Here is a 16,473-nt window from a genome sequence, read left to right as displayed (position 1 = left end):
GTTCCTTTTTGGTGGAGCATCTTTTAATCGTAATGAATGGCAAAGGCAGTAATTGCTTTGTGAGGAGAAGGAAACTTAATAGCTTGGGAAAACTGCTGAATTATTAAGCTGTTTAACTAAATCATTTGCTTTTGGACCTCTTAGTTTTTCCTGTACTTCAATTCATTAGGCTAATTGTAGCCCTCCTTCTATATTTTCTGAAAAACACTTAACTCAAATGAACAAAACTGATACTTGACAATAAACCCCATTAATATATTTAATGGCAACATCTTCAGCTACTTTGAGAGAAATTATACTCATACAAACAAACATGAAAAACTACAAAATCTCCTTTCCCCCCCCATCAGTTCAGTTCGTTCATGACATTAATGTCAGTCTATGCAGGGGCCATTATCTAAACGGCTGGAGTCCTACACTGAATAACTGGTGTGTTTCACCACGACATTTTTCCGTCAGATTGTTGTTTTTTCATTGCAAGATAACTAACGTGGAAGACTTGCTGGTGAGTTCAGATTCCACTTCTCAGAGCTTCTTGCATCCACAAATACATGTCTTCACATCTTCTTCGCCCGTTTCTTGGGTCTTTGGTTGAAGACGGGCGAGGCGCCCATCAAGGAGTCGGGCGAATGCGAAGCGTAGCTGCCGTCTGACGCCGCGCCTCCGGGAGAGGGTGCCATGTCTCCCGCTGACTCGCTCATGGTGGACATGGGCCCCCCATCCTCGAACACATCTCCACCCAGGACACCGTGGTGGTGGTGATGGTGGTGGTGATGATGGCCAGCACCCTGGCCCTCCTCGCCATCCTGCGGCTCCATTTTGACCTGCGGCCACAGCGGGGAGTTGTTGACCCCGCCCCCACCTTATAAGAGAGGTGAACAAATTTAGCAAAAGGTGAATTGTGATTTTCCCCTCACATAATTTGTAAAATCCACTGCCTTAAATAAGTAACCTGTGTTTTATGTGCAAAATAAAAAGAATTTCTCTTTTGAGGCATAAATCAATCCAGCAGATGTCACCAGTGGCAGACAGTGGACATCTTAAAAACCACTACAGCAATGTGTGGCACTTACGCCTCAAAATAAATGTGGCGACGGCTGTCTCAAACTCAAGGTTGTTATGTGGCAATTTGGAGGAGGTGAACATTTTCAGTTTCAGAGTAGGAGATTGAATACCTCGCCACATCAGCTAAGAGGAAGAAGTAAACTTCTCCAACATCAACACCGACAAAATGGAAAGCATAATTCTCTGCTTCAAGAGTTTTACCCAAAAACAAACTTCTGATTGAAAAGCTGATAGGCCTCAATGTTTTTTTTTACCAACTGTGCCACACTACTTACAGCAGAGCCTGGTCATGGTTAGATTCAGGGTCAATAAACCACCTGATCCAACATACTGTATCTATGGTGACAGCATGGATTATGTTTAATAGCCAATGATTAAAGAGTTCATATTCAGCACAGCTACGCTATGAGCCTACGCACATAGCTACACTATAGCTGATGTGCGCATCCTCAAAAATGTAAGCGATAATGGAGACACCACGTGGGGACTGTGATTGGTCAGCATGGGCTGCTTGTGTTTTCAAATGCAGGTAGAGACATGACGCATGTTAAAAAAAGGCCCTGTTATCATCACACATCTAGGCCTGATGGGAGCCCCCCGAGGAGCACATCCTTGTGCTTTTTGTTTTTCAGAAGGTAGCCTATTTTTTGCCCCTTGAACTGATTTTAGGGGCATTTACTAAACTCTGAAATAATGTATTATTATAATATTATATTGTGAAATAAACATTCAATTTGCGGCACAAAGGTTAGTTTTATTTGAAAAATAACAAGTAGGAACAGCAAAAAAAAAAAAAAGAAACGTTTATGAGCATTCAAGGGCACTTTTGGTCCAAGCTCTGTTCATTTCTGACCCGGCCTCTGTCATGCTGCTGCCGCACTCTCTCTTCCCCCCCCGTCTGCTGTAGAGAATATAGATCAATTACTGAGAATTATTCAATTTTGGCTGCGTGTCTATTTTAACCGGCGCAGCTTTTCTAGCCTTTACAGCACTGGTTTAGGAAACTCACAGACCAACCTCCTCACCGCTCTCCCCACGGATAGTAACCAACCAAGTCAAGCCTCCCACACAATCTTTTTGTTTCATCAATAACGCAATTAAAACGTATCGTGTTCATGGTGTGGTCTTTGTTAGTGAATCTGTGACCTATTAGTCCCTTCTCCTGTTTCACTGTTGTAGTTGTTTATACTGTTATTGCTTCTTGTTGTTTTTACACTGATATTGCTTTTACTGTCTCCGTTATTGTCTTGTAAAGGGCCTCTGAGTACCTTTTTTTTTTTAAATTTACTGCATGCGTTGTAAATCATCTCACGTGATGCTACTCAGCAAATCAAATCTGTGCATTCTGATGAGAACTGCGACTCGAGTCAGTGAGTGAGATACAGACACACACACAGACGAGTCAGGGAAATAATTTTACATGGCGGACAGGGCCGCTGCGAGTAGTCGACGTAAACGATGACGTCGACGATGAAAATGCGGATAATGTAAGCAAGCTTATCAGAAGCAGCGGAAGAGAGCTTTTTGGGAAGCTGTCCAGTAATATATAGAGAAGGCTGGAAGCTACCTGTTGGATGAGACACACAGAGATGAATGCAGGGCATACATTTGAGCAGGAACGCTGGTCTAACCTGAGGTGTGAGGAGAATGGTCACCATCCAGGCCTGAAGCCAGCCTCTCACCATGGCCCCCGAGGACCCCCATGGGCAGGGCTTGGTCCCCAGAGGCCAGGTCGGCCTCAGGCTCCTCGCTAACAGGGAAGGAGATGTCACTCATGGGCTCCTCCTTGATCCTCAGGGGCTTGGAGTCCTCCATAGCCTTCTCTGGGTTCACTAGTCGCTCGTATTCGGCTGACAGATCCTTACTCACCTGGAAGAGTGAAATCTTTTATTAGTCCCATTTCACTGGTGAAATCCTAGATGGTCCAGTATTTCAATTCAATAATGATATATTATTATTTTCTAGGATTAACACATGGAAATGCGTTTTAATGGTAGATATGACATAATTAAAGTGATTTCTGTAGTGGGTGCATTAATAATAACCATCAGATCATCAATAGGAAATGCCCATGACTCAACACATTGTGAAAACAATGGTCTGTGATATGCCAAACTTAATCACAGACACAAAGGATCCTCTCTACTTTCTGCTCTCTACAGAGCTCATCACTTGTATATCTTGTTGTATAAATCCTGCTGGCACTGAAGAATCTTTCAGTTTGGTTTCTGTGTCACTTCCAAGCAGCTTGCACACAAGTTGCCATACGTTCCATAGTTCTTTATGCTATCTGAGACGATTTAGCATTGCTGTGATGAAGCCATGGCAGCTTACATTGAAAAACATTTTTCTCAGCACTGTGCCAAATTGGATTATTTTCATATCATTTAATCTGCTTACTATTTTCCAATTAATCATTTAGCCTACAAAATGTCAAAATATAGTGAAAAATGGCCATCATGATTTTCCAGAGCCTATGGTGATATCTTCTAGTGTTTCCCCTGGGAAATTGGTTAGTGGAGCTGGTAGGAGCAGGGGTGAGTTGTTGTTTTTTTCTGACTGACTGTTCGGGCTGTTTACCTTTCCAAACTAAGCTGCTAAACTGCTCTGATTAATTTGTACTAAGCAAATGTACAATGTGACCGATCAGTCTCATCATCAGTGTAGTTACAAGATGACGGTTTAAACAGTCACCTTAATGCTTAAATACTGTATGTGTCCTTTGCTCTGTGATATCGTGCCACTGCTCGTTTTCCTGAAACTTAATAAGCCTAATACTTTATTTCATAGAAAAGCAACCATTTCTTCTGGCGTTAATGTAGGCACTTTATTCAGCCGAGGTGGGCTGCCAGAAACCCTGTCTTCAAATGCCTTGTTTGGTGCAACCAAAACTCAAAAACCCCATAGATTTTAAATTTACAATGATTAAATTAATCGATTATTAGAATTGCTGAGAATTCATTTTCTGTAAACAGACTATTCAACTGACCGACTAATCGTTTCAGCACTAAACCAATGACAGAGACAGCGTGAAGAAACTCTGCTGCTGGTCTATGTCATAGATTCTACTCTGCCATTTGTACACTACCTAGCAAACTGCTTCATGATGCATTCCAATTTTCAAAAATAACCTAATACAACCACAGATATTAATATAGATACCACGCTATAAACAGGATGCCAAAACCTTAGATGGCTGACAAATATGTCATCTTTCAGTATATATTGTTAAAAAGCACAACCCTATGAACAGTTACGACCCACTCCCAACCTCACCTGCAGCATGTAGCTGTGATAGTCCTTGATCCGCACTTGCCAAAAGCGCTGCAGGGCCAGCACGCTACCGATGCCCACCTCATGGAACACTTGCTCCACCACGTCTGGGAAGGGACTGGCTCCTAGCCGAGCCTCCCGGTCCACCGCCACCCGCAGCAGGCGGCTGAGGCGCAGGTAATGCTCATGGACCAGGTCAGTCAGGGTCTCCAGGACGCTCTCCTGGGCTGACTCAAAGCCAGCATGGGCCAAGACGGTGGCCACTGACTGATAGAGGAGCTGCCTGCAGGAGGGCCAACTCAGCTCTGTGACAGGCTCGCCTTTACCCCTTGATGATGGAAGAACCAGAGGAGATGAAAGGAGATAAATGATGACTGGTTGCTAAATTGACTGAGATTATATCTGTCTGACTGAAAGTCTGTCTGACTTTACTGGATACGGAATGTATTTAAATACAAATAAAGGAGTGCAGCATCTTGGCTCAGCCACGCAGTCAGATTAACTTACTTATAGAAGTCACTTTCAGGGTCACTGTGGCGGAGCTGGAAGGGTTGCCGCGGGGCTTTGCTGTCCACAGGTAGCAAGTCATCTGGCATGGCAGGTGGGGTGGGAGGACGCAGGGGCAGATTTGTATCAGTCTCCTCCAGCCTGCTGCCACCCTCAGAGGAAGCTGAGCTCTGACCCTGAGCCTGGGCTTGGGCCGCTGCCAAGAGGCCACGGAGGCGGCGGACATGCTGACACAGCTGCACTGTGTGGATGGTGAGGCTGCAGGGCTCTGACGGGATGTCCAGCATCGTGGTGGGCCGCGGACGCTGGGCCGAAGGCTGGTGCAGGGGAGGGTCCTGCATCTCCACTGAGCGAAACTCACGCTGGAGCAAGTCAAAGGAGCTGCGACTGGGAGGAGCCCCTGCAGGTCCAGGGATCTCACCCCAGTAACGCATCATGATGAGTGAACAAAGACACAAGCCGGATTCAAACTCGCACACTGAAACGAGTCTGAAAATTGGAAAGGTGGAGTGACCAATCACAATCAAGGATGGAGTGGATATAAAGAACATCAGATTAAAAAAAAAAATACTTTCAGAATAGCACTGATTCAGATTTTTAGACACCACCTTCAATAAAATGAACTTAATGCCAAGGGGAAATCACGCCAAATATAAGTCAATAGCTGCGAAATGTATTAGGCTACCAATTCCAACTCATAGACAACACTTTCAGACCCGTAACAACAATGTACTTGTCTTGTGATTATTTCGGCATACATCTGACCAACCACTAACACGTTTTGAATATTAGCAATTATAATCGGATCGCACTGGCTTCATAATCAGATAGTGGGAATAGCAAGTAATGCAATTTTAATATTTAAAAAAGTATTGGAAGCAAACGCAATTAAGTGTACTGGATGTATGCCGAATTGTGGGGTAAATTACATTGATTCGCGTAAGCTCTGAAGCCAAGGTTTAACAGCTGTGTCTGTTTGCCGAATAGCAAGACAACACAGAATGTCAGGTGTCTGACAGGAGTTTGGTACTTACATTTGGTACATACACGAAAGATCGCATCAACAAACAACTGTCATTCACGAAGGAGCAACGACTAAGCAACAAGCCAGCTAGTCAAGTACGTAGCATCCATGTTTAGCTAGTTAGCATAAATATAAGTTAAAATCGCATCTGTAACTCACATTACACAGCGATGAATGAAACGTCTGTTGATAGTTGGAACCAATGGCGCTTGTATCTTTGAAGGAAGTTGCACAGGAACTAAGCTTTCTCGTCCTTGTTGCAAAAAAACTCGGGTGAACAGCTGAACAAGATGTTTAGTTCTTCAACAAACCATTTATTTTGACTGGGATAAAATTATACGTTCTATTAACATGCAGAGTTGTCGTGTTCTAAATTATTTTTAAACGACCTTTTTCTGAACCTTATTCTCTATTAGGTGTTTTGTGAGTGGACGCTTAGAAAACCCGGGCAACATTCACAGTCGCACCAAATAAACATGGCCGCCTCCCCGCCGTCAGACGTGTGTGTGAAAAATACGGTCGAAGAAATGAATTCTGCAATGGAAACGGAGGAGTGCTCGGCCACGGAGAATGGAGGGGAACCCGAAAAGAAGGACGTACACGACACTGAACCAGAAACAAAAGACACTTTTAAGAAACCGGCTCTTTTCGCAGCACCTTCTCTCGCCAGCAAACGCAGTAGCGTCGCTGCTCCGTCCAAACCAACAGCAGCCGAAATAAATAGTGTGACAGAAAACAACAAAGCTGAAGTGGCGGACACTACGAGTGGGGATTCTTCGGGTCCTGTAATTGAAAACAAAACCACCGAAAAAGGTCAAGAAGAGGACAAAAAGGGCAGTAAAGACAAAAATGCGGCTCCTGTCAAAACCAAGCCAGAAGCTAAACCCAGGGCGCTTCCTACCAAAGGGCCCCCGGCTGGTAAATTCCCCCCTCTCCCTTATACAGAGCCGCACTGGGGTGGCAAGGCTCCAGAGATCCCCTATGCTCTGGAAATCCTTAAAAACGGCACCATAGTGGACACAGTACCCCTCACACAGAGCTACTTCGTGGTTGGACGTTTACCCGTGTGTGATGTCTCTTTGGAGCATCCCTCCATCTCCAGGTACCATGCAGTGATTCAGTACCGCAGACAGGCTGGAGAGGGAGAGTCTGTCGGAGAAGAGAGAGGGTTTTACGTCCATGACCTGGGCAGCACACACGGCACCGTGGTGAACAAGAACAAGATTCCCCCGAAGACTTACATCAGACTCCGTGTGGGACATGTCTTAAAGTTTGGTGGGAGCACAAGGCTTTTTATCCTGCAGGTAAATCTCACCTTTACACCTGCAGTTAAGACACTGACATGATATATGTTCAGTTTAACAAACAGCTTTCTTGAAAGTGTATCTCAAAGTAGAGATGGATCTCCAGACTTGACTACAGCCAAGGGCCGGCTATCCAACCAGGCTTTTAATGTTTTTAACCCTGAGATTCTCTTAGGACTGCTTACTATATATATATATATATATATATATAATTTATTGTATTTTTTTACTACATTCAAAAACATAAAAAACTATACAAGAACTAAATAAATATGCAAAAATAAGGGAATAAAAAAAGCCCTCAGATCAAATATCTTATTCAGCCAGACCATTCTCGTCATTTATGATCAGTTATAGCACTAATCCATTTTAGCTTCATTTTGCAGTCTTTCCACTCTGCTGTGGCTTCTTACAGTGCTCAAACAGTCTGATCAGGTGACCGTTCAAGCCCTCAAAAACCATGTTAAATCTGTTTTTCCAATCAGGAAGCTCACAGTCAAGTCAGATAGATCCATACTGTATATTCTGTTGATTTAAAGGGAGTCACAAACCAAGATTTCTGCATCCGCGCCAGAAGTAGTGCTGAAAAATTGATCAAGTCAATAGACTGAAAATTACTCCATCAACTTTTTTATTCACTATTAATCACTAAGTCATTTGACAAGCAAAAAAGTTAAACGTTTGCTAATTCCAGCTTCTCAAATATGACGCTTTGCTGTCATTTATATTATTTTAAATTGAATATATTTAAGATTTGGACTTTTGGTTGTACAAAACAAGGCATTTGAAGACATCACCTTGGCTTCTGGGGAATTTTTTCACTATGTATAGATGTTTTATGACTAATGAATCAGTTAATTAAAAAAAAATCTATTTCTTAATCAATAATGAAAATAATCGTTTGTTGCATCCCTGACTTTTTTTAAACTGGGAGGTAGCCCCCCTGGTGGGGCCCAGAGCCCATTGCGCAAGAATATGGTGTGAAACTAAAGTTGAAAAAGCCCTTTTCACAGCAGCCATTTTGACTTGTCAGACACAGGTGTAACTAATAACATTATTCATTTCTGCACCACACTGCAGTAATTGCTGGAATGGGAATGTTATTTGTTCCACCTGTGCTTTTTATGCTATGACAAGTCAAAATCTCTGCTGTGAAGACGTTTTATCAGTCTGATTTATTTGGCAATAATATTTAAAAAAAACAAGAGCTCTGATGCCTGCAAAGCTGTCAAGATTCAGTTTGCAAGATTTATTCAGACAGCAGCACGACATATTAAAGGACTAGACTGAGCGCTTTTTGACAGGGAGAAAAGGAAAACAGATGATGCTCATTGCGCAAACACCTTAGTCTGAAATATAATAATAATAAAACTTTATTTATAGAGCACTTATCAAAACAAAGTACAAAGTGCTTCACAACAAGAGAAATAAAATACCACAGTGAATGACGAAATATAAAGAAATAAAATACACAAAAACAATAAAATAAACAGCCAGTTCAGGTAAAATCAGGATATGCTTTCTGATAAAAATGTGTTTTGAGAAGAGACTTTAACGAAGACAACCTAATTTCTTCGGGCAAGTTGTTCCAGAGCCTCGGGGCCCTGATAGCAAAAGCTCTGTCCCCCTTAGTTTTCATCCTGGACTCAGGAACAGACAGAAGGCCCCTGCCCGAAGATCTCAAACTACGTGAAGGTTCGTAAGGGATTTCAAGGTCTAAAATATAATCTGGAGCCAGGCCATGAAGAGCCTTAAAAGTAATCAACAAGATCTTAAAATCAATCCTAAAACCAACAGGGAGCCAATGTAAAGAGGCTAAAACAGGTGTGATGTGGTCGTACTTCTTGGTCCTGGTTAACAGCCAAGCAGCTGAGTTCTGTACAGTCTGCAGTCGTGTCAAAGTTTTTTGATCAAGACAAGTGAACAGGCTGTTACAATAATCAAGGCGTGAGGAGATAAAAGAAGTATGACGGAGCTTATCTTACTCGCAAGTTCACTGTCAATATAGCAGGAGAGCCTTGTGTCTTAAAGGTGGGGTATGTGATTCTGGAGAAATCCAATACCATGACAAATACTGTAATATAGAGCGAACAACGACACAGCAAGTAATGTAACTAACGTTAGCTAGGTTGTGGGTTAGCAAACTGTCCCTACAGTTGCTGCTGTGAAGCTAACAGCCAGAGAGGACGAGACGGTTCCCAGAGACAGCAGCTCCAGACAGCGATACTCACAACTCTCCTGCTACTGTAGCTAACATCACAACAGCAGCATATCTTGGCAAACTAGAAAGTAAGCTGAATGTCCGTGGGCAAGTCATTTAACGTTACCTGACACACACATCATGGCTGGAATAGTGTTGTGTAGCTTGGTCCGAGCCACTTTGTTAATTTCCCATTTACAGAACCAGGGCTGTGTATAAACACCTTTTTTTTTTTTTTCAGCGCACACACTGGATAGCAAGCGGACCGTGAGGAGATATTTGCTGAATTTGACAAGTGTATTAGAAACATTCTGCTCCAAAAACGCACAATTAGTGGGTGTTTAGCAATAAAATGCCTCAAAATATTAAGTTTTCATCACCTTTCCACTTTGCCCATTCCTCCTTCCACAGGGTCCAGAGTTTGATGAGGAAGAGGAGTCTGAGCTAACAGTGACAGAGCTGAGGGAGCGAGCCCAAAAACAGAAGGCAGAGCTGGAGAGGAGGATGCTGGGAGATGGTTCTGATGATGATGAGCAGGACAAGGAGGAAGACGGGGAAGGCGAAAGCCACAAGAGCCAGAGCAAACAGTCAAATGAAGACTCGGGCTGTTCATGGGGAATGGGTGAGCTTTTCTGCCGGTTGCAGGATTATGCTACAGTATGTTACGTGTTGTCTGTGTTGACATATTACTGTGTTGTCATCCTGAGTGAGTTGGTGTCAAGTTTCTCTTAAGTCGAGTAACTAAAGAAGCACCTTAATGCTTTTGTTCTCTCTCTTCCTATCATTTCATCTGTCTCCATAAATCCACACTGCAGCTGAGGAGGCCGTTCCAGAGGAAGACGAGAACGAGGAAAACCCTTTTTCGACAGAGTTCCACGAGGACCAGGAAGCTGCCTACCTGAAAGACCCAAAGAAGGCTTTGCAGGGCTTCTATGACAGGGAAGGTGAGAAGACTCATTGTTAATCCACTGATGTGTATTTCTTCTGTTTTTGTGGTGAATTTCTTGACTTCAACTTTGGCATCCTTCATCTTAGGAGAGGAGCTGGAGTTTGAGTATGAAGACAAAAGCCATGGCAGCTGGCTCTGCAGAATAAAGTTAGTGACGTGAAACCCCTGATTTGTGATTGTTAAGTTTACACAATATGTTTCTTTGGCTTCAGAAAGGTTGTAAAGTGTGTCTAGAGTCACACACTTTGTGTTTCTGTCAGGCTTCCGGTGGATGACGCCATGGGCCGGCAGCTGGTTGCTGAGGTGGCCCACACAGGGAAGAAGAAAGAAGCAGCCATCCAGTGCTGCCTGGAGGCGTGTCGAATGCTGGAAGCCAGAGGGCTGCTGCGCCAGGAAGCAGGTGTGAACTCGGCTCCGGTGGGAATGTCTGAAAGTAGAATTCTGAGCCGCCATCTGGAGAGGTTATAGCTCGTAGTTATGGAGACTGCAATAACGGTTTTACGTCCTATTTCTAGTGTCCCGTAAGCGCAAGAAAAAGAACTGGGAAGACGAGGACTACTACGACAGTGATGATGACACCTTCCTGGATAGAACCGGCGCTGTGGAGAAGAAGAGGCAGGAGAGAATGAAAAGGGCGGGAAAGATTGAGGAGCGGCCTGAGACCTATGAATCATTGGTAAAAATCTGCTACTGTTTATACACATGAGTTATTACAATATTCTGACTCAGTACATCTTTAATCGTCACCTTTATAATGTTCACTATTGCCTTATTTACACTTCATTTTCAGCATGATGACATTGTTCTGAGAATTCACAAAGTAGGTTTAATTTACTAAAGAGAAACTAAAACACATCATCTGTGTAAAGTCGGATATGTAATGCTAAACAAGACTAAGAGTCAACAGCCAATTCATCCAATACATGTTGAGATGTTTCAGCGGTGACTGTCCAACAAACTGCCATTGCCATCCATAGAGCCACAAGCGTGGCTGAAAAGCATGCTGTTGAAACTGCCATCTGCTATTGGTTGATATTTGGGGCATGGTAACAACACCCTCTATAGAGCAGAACATGTAGCAATATCAACCAATGCCGATGTCTTACTCATACATCTATAAATATTCATTTCAAGTAGCAAATATTGTGAAACACCATAGGCCCCTACCGTATAAAACCACAAATCTCATAAGCCACATAAGAGGTGCCTGCGTCTCCCCTCTGTCAAAATCATGTTAATACATTAACACAATAAATGCAGACGCTCTCTGTAAGGTTAGGGGAGCTGCTCTTTGTACTGAAAAAAACAACAAAAAAACAAATTTCACTTGGCTTTGTAAACAACTCTATACTGTAAGGTGTACTGATGTAAACTGCACTTGTACTATAATGTTAAGCGTACTGTATGTTTCTGTGGTAACAGTCGTATTTGATTTTCATGTAGGTGGCCAAACTGTCAGAGGTGGAGAAGGAGCTGGCAGAGACTCAGAAAAAGCTCAGTGCTGGTAGGGGAGGTGAGTCACGATCGCCTGGGTGTTCACTGTTCCGTGGACAGATGCCACACTACGTATGGATGCGTGTTCTCCTCGTGTGATTGTATGTTTCACCCCCCCCCAGACTCCTCCGGCTCTTCCACCGAGGACCCGCTGGATGCCTTCATGAGTGCAGTGCGAAGCGAGGCAGCGATGGACGCTGTGGAGCGCAGGAAGCTTCACATGCACGTCGCCGACTTGCGCAAAGACGCTCAGAGGCTCAACAAACTAGTCGAACTCACGCGACCCACCCAGATGCCCTCGTTGCTGCCGAGGTTAGACACAGTGCTACATTCAAGGTGTTATACTGGATGTTGTAGAATATCACAGAAACCTGAGAATTGTATTTTAAGCAAATACACTTAAAAGATATTTTGATGTGTGTTTGTGTGATAGTGGTAGCTCAGAGCCAGAGAAGCCTAAAAAGACCTTACCACTGTTTGGAGCCATGAAGGGAGGAAGCAAGTACAAACTGAAGACTGGTGCCATCGGGGTAGGTGTTGTTTCTCAGGTTTGATAACTCAGCGCTCAGTGTCGTTCCCTCTACTACTGATGTTTTCTTTTCTCTTGTAGAAGTTGCCTCCTAAGCGCCCCAACTTGCCTGCAGAGCTCTTCAACATGAAAGAACTTCCACTTGGTGGAGAGGAAGAGGAGGAAGAGGAGGAGGAGGAGGAGGAGGCAGGGAAAAATGAGGATAATGATGATGAAGAGTGTGCAGCTATTACTGAGACTAACGTTGACCTCGAAGAGTCCAGTGCATCCGTGTCTCAAGAGAACACTCCCTCACGGCGGCAGAGACCGCAACCAGCACAGTCCCGAGAGCCAAAAGGTAAAAAGCCCTAAGAACTGTTTTTTTAAGTAGACAGCAGTTAGGGAGGAGAATGCGCCCTCTGTATTCTGGTTTTCTGAATTCTTCATACTATGTTCATGAGTTTTAATATGAGTTTCCTATGCCACTGGGTGGCAGTAGATCTGCAATACATACAAGCATACTGTTGTCCATGTGTCATCCATGCATAGAGTTATGTAAAGAAAAAAATCACAATCACATTATTGTTGTTATTATTATTATTATTTTTTTAAACCACGTAATTTTTATTGCTAAAATATCCAGCAAAGTGGAAATCAGTTTTTACATTTTAGGTACAGAGTCAGGAAATATCTGTCCCTGTGACTTGCATTTGCAATGTTGAAATAATTAGAGGTGCAAATCTTGTTGGACTGAAAATGCTAGAAAGATTTCAGAAATGAAGTAACTGTTATAAATGCAATGTTGATTTGTTTTAAACTTGTAGATCAGTGCATATCCTAATTATTACGCTTTATATTTTTGTTTGTATGACGTCATAGCGGAGCAAAGCGGTGAGGAGGAGGAGCAGGTTCCTCAGCGCAGCAGCAACAAGGCTGTGGCCCCATCCGGTCCAGGTGGGTACTGTGTTTTATTTCCACATTAGTCGGTGCTCTCGCCAATACTGAATATTGCTTGTTGTGTGTCGGTGCACCATCTCTAATGTATTATACCCATGTCTCCAAAGCAGAAGGCGACAGTGAGCGAGCAGCAGAGCCCAGCCCCAGAAAGAATGTGAAGAAGAAAATGATGGGCCCCAGCAAGGTAGGCTGCACACACACACACACACACACACACACACACAAGAACCAACATTTAATTATATCATACAGGAAAGTGTGACTAAATTAAAATGTCCTCATGATTTGTTTCCACAGCCACCAGTGCAGCTCTCAGGACAGTATCCAGAGGACGACCCTGATTATTGTGTCTGGGTGCCTCCTTCAGGTAAACAGCCTGACTGATCTGACTATTTGCACTAGACTCCGAGACCGACGGCAGCCAGTTTGACAGGGAATGCAGCACCGAAGTGGTTTTCTAGCCGGGTTTGCCTCCTGCGATCCCGGGGCTGAGTCAGCTAGTTAATAGCACGGCTGGCTGCACGGGTCTAACTGAGCTAACAGCAGCTAACAGTTACAATTAGCAGCAGTTAGCGGTTATATTAATCATAATAATGGATCACATTTATATAACGTTAGCGTTTTATCTTGATACCCATAGTGCTTCACAGTGAAGGGGGGGAAACTCACCTCAACCACCACCAATGTGGTTAGGTTAGCTAACTTTAGCAACAAGTAAAGCTATCTGTCCATCAGGAAACTCCATAAATCACTTGGTACTGTGCTCTGTCATTAGACTTACTGACATCTTTAAGTCCAAATGGTTCCACTTTACTTGAGGTCAAAGGAATTATTCATGACACAGTTATAAAAGCATTGACAGTGTAATAAAGCTTACATCTTTATGACCCTAACCTTGAGGTCAAGGGAATTATTTATGGCACAATTATCATGCTCTCATGACATGACATGTCGTTGTCAAAACCAAGCACATATGACAGTATAATGTAATGTTAACACAAAGTCATTTTCGGATTGTGATTGGTGCGGTGACTGCATACAAGTCAGCAGTGAGGGAGCTGCACTTTACCGGTCGGTCGGGTGAATTTGTTCTTGTGGGACATTTCAAGCATTTTATTTCGTTTTGTATTATTTTCTTTGAACATGTAATACAACATGAATCGGTGTGTAAATCTGAATCCTTTTGATGCAAAATTTTCGCTTTTCTTCACTCATAGGTCAGACTGGAGATGGCCGCACACACCTAAACGACAAGTACGGCTACTGAGAGAAACATAGGCGAGAGCTCTTGTGTCGCCACTCCACCAGCTTTTATACGGCAGATAATACCTGCAACACAAAGCCTCCAGTCTCCTTAGCTCTGACCATTAACCCCCTCCGCCCAATCCAGTCCCTGTGTGTGGTTCAGCTTAGAAGAGCCTGAAAAAAAAAATGGGAGCCTGTGAGAGACCGGGGACTTGCAACAGCAAAGGACAAGCAAAGATAATAATGCTGCACCTTTTTATTTATCTTTTGGGGATATTTCCATTCTCAGACTGCCATAAACAAAAAGCACCATTCCAATTCACATTAAACTGGCATGCTTGGGGAATTGCCCCCCCCGAGCAGACACTGGGCGTGCAGCCTGCTGGCACTTTTCACCCCTGACAATAATAGAGATGGGTAGCACTTTGAATTTTGTTCTTTTATTTGTATTGTATATCATCCAAGCAGAAAATAGAAAGGGACAGAGCAGGAGCAGTAACTGATCTGAATTCAGCTTTCTGGTCTTTGGCTGCTCCTCTTGCAGTTAAATCCACCTGACATCCACTCTGTATCCCTACCCTATTTGGCTTCAGTCGATCGCTGGCATAACCTTTTTTTTTTTTTTTTCCTTCTTCTTCAAACGAGAGTGTGTGGCAAGAAGGGAGAAAGAGGGAGAGCACTGAAGCAGCTTTTCTGACCATCTGGACACTTGGATGGCTTACTGAATGAAACGCAAGCTGATAATGACTCAAGCTAAGTGGAGTGTGTGTGTGTGTGTGTGTGTGTGTGTGTGTGTGTGTGTGTGTGTGTGTGTGTGTGTGTGTGTGTGTGTGTCAGGGTCTACACCAACACACACATAGTCCAACCTTCTCAAAGTTCTCTTTTTAACAAGATTGTCTTGATGAGCGAGTCAGCTATTGGTGTGCGTTCGCCTAGAGCAGGATTCCTCGCTCTGTGAAATTCCACTCAGTGCTCTCCTGTTGGTTTTCTGCCATACTTTCCACCCTCCTTTCCTGTCGTCTTTTCTCAAAACACAAAGTAAAGAAATGTAAACTGTATTTTGTTATATAAATGTATAATAAAACTGCCTGTACATAACCTGCGAGTTGCTCTAAGCTTTTTACACACTTCACATTCACCCTATTACCCTCTTATATTCACTCTCCCCTAAATTTTCCAGCCATCCGTCCTCTCTGGTGGACACTTCTGGGCCTACTTCACACCCAACCCAGTTTTGACGTCAGTTTCTTTTTCTCTTTCAAGCTCTCTCTCACACACACAAAGAATGTTTCAGGGTATTATCTGGCACGGAGGTTTGTGGTCTTGGCTGCAGATCTTTCCTCTGATGTTTTGTGCTGTGACCTACTAATCACTGATGGACGGCATTCTTCCCTGCCCCAAACACGATGAGATCTTTCTCATACACACTGAAGATAAAGTTCCAATGATAAAACAGGAGCACATTGTCACTCAAATTAAGTGCAGTGGTTCTATACAGGCTCAATTCAGAGTACAGTATATGGCTGACAGGGCTATCCAGTCACTTCAGTAGAAGGCTAATGGCCCTGGAAAGTTTGGTCCAAACAATTTTGTCCATCTCTGGAATATGCAAAAAGATCAAACAAAGAGAAAATCTCCATTTTGGCCCTATAGCATCTTGAACTAGTAACACAGTATCAGCTTATTCAGAAAACACTGGTGAATGAAGGAATTAAAGGACCTGATGATGGTGAAGGATGAATTAACTACTGCTGACTTCTAAACATCCAAGTAGAATAAATGAAACGTGTCTGATAATATAAGCATTTGGTTAGAGTTAGTGTAGCTCATCTATAAGTCAACAGGACGTGCTACTAAAGCAGCTTTGATTTGTTTGACCACTTGGAGGAAGAGGAACAAGTGGATAATGCAAAATTGACGAACTATCATCTTATAAAGTTGTTGTGT

At 43.3% G+C, this 16,473-nt stretch overlaps 2 protein-coding genes across 4 annotated transcripts; one reads left to right on the top strand and one right to left on the bottom strand.

Moving 5' to 3' along the window:
• Window positions 1-5: 5 nt before the first annotated feature.
• On the bottom strand, window positions 6-6,159 carry supt7l (SPT7 like, STAGA complex subunit gamma). Of its 2 annotated transcripts, none has more exons than XM_044165940.1 (5): window positions 6,029-6,159; window positions 4,846-5,334; window positions 4,342-4,666; window positions 2,697-2,934; window positions 6-862 (listed from the first exon to the last, which is right to left on the bottom strand). In XM_044165940.1, the coding sequence occupies exons 2-5, from the start codon at window positions 5,280-5,282 to the stop codon at window positions 558-560; spliced, it is 1,305 nt and encodes a 434-aa protein (XP_044021875.1). In that variant the 5' UTR covers window positions 5,283-5,334; window positions 6,029-6,159; the 3' UTR covers window positions 6-557. The 2 variants fall into 2 exon arrangements, with proteins under 2 accessions (XP_044021875.1, XP_044021874.1); XM_044165939.1 differs by lacking the exon at window positions 6,029-6,159 and adding an exon at window positions 5,880-6,022.
• A 175-nt stretch (window positions 6,160-6,334) lies between these two features.
• LOC122861480 (solute carrier family 4 member 1 adaptor protein) lies at window positions 6,335-15,624 on the top strand. 2 transcript variants are annotated; one of them, XM_044165938.1, is made up of 14 exons: window positions 6,335-7,173; window positions 9,785-9,995; window positions 10,189-10,317; window positions 10,409-10,469; window positions 10,583-10,722; window positions 10,838-10,998; window positions 11,766-11,835; window positions 11,939-12,128; window positions 12,250-12,346; window positions 12,427-12,682; window positions 13,204-13,278; window positions 13,392-13,465; window positions 13,579-13,648; window positions 14,499-15,624. In XM_044165938.1, exons 1-14 carry the CDS (start codon window positions 6,346-6,348, stop codon window positions 14,546-14,548), a joined length of 2,412 nt encoding a protein of 803 aa, XP_044021873.1. In that variant the 5' UTR covers window positions 6,335-6,345; the 3' UTR covers window positions 14,549-15,624. The 2 variants fall into 2 exon arrangements, with proteins under 2 accessions (XP_044021873.1, XP_044021872.1); XM_044165937.1 differs by having other exon boundaries at window positions 13,389-13,465.
• Window positions 15,625-16,473: the final 849 nt, after the last annotated feature.

The sequence above is a fragment of the Siniperca chuatsi genome, linkage group LG15, assembly GCF_020085105.1.
Source record: "Siniperca chuatsi isolate FFG_IHB_CAS linkage group LG15, ASM2008510v1, whole genome shotgun sequence".
In the NCBI taxonomy this organism is placed as follows: domain Eukaryota; kingdom Metazoa; phylum Chordata; class Actinopteri; order Centrarchiformes; family Sinipercidae; genus Siniperca; species Siniperca chuatsi.
Note: the sequence above shows the minus strand (reverse complement) of the source record. Positions and strands in the feature narration are given on the sequence as shown.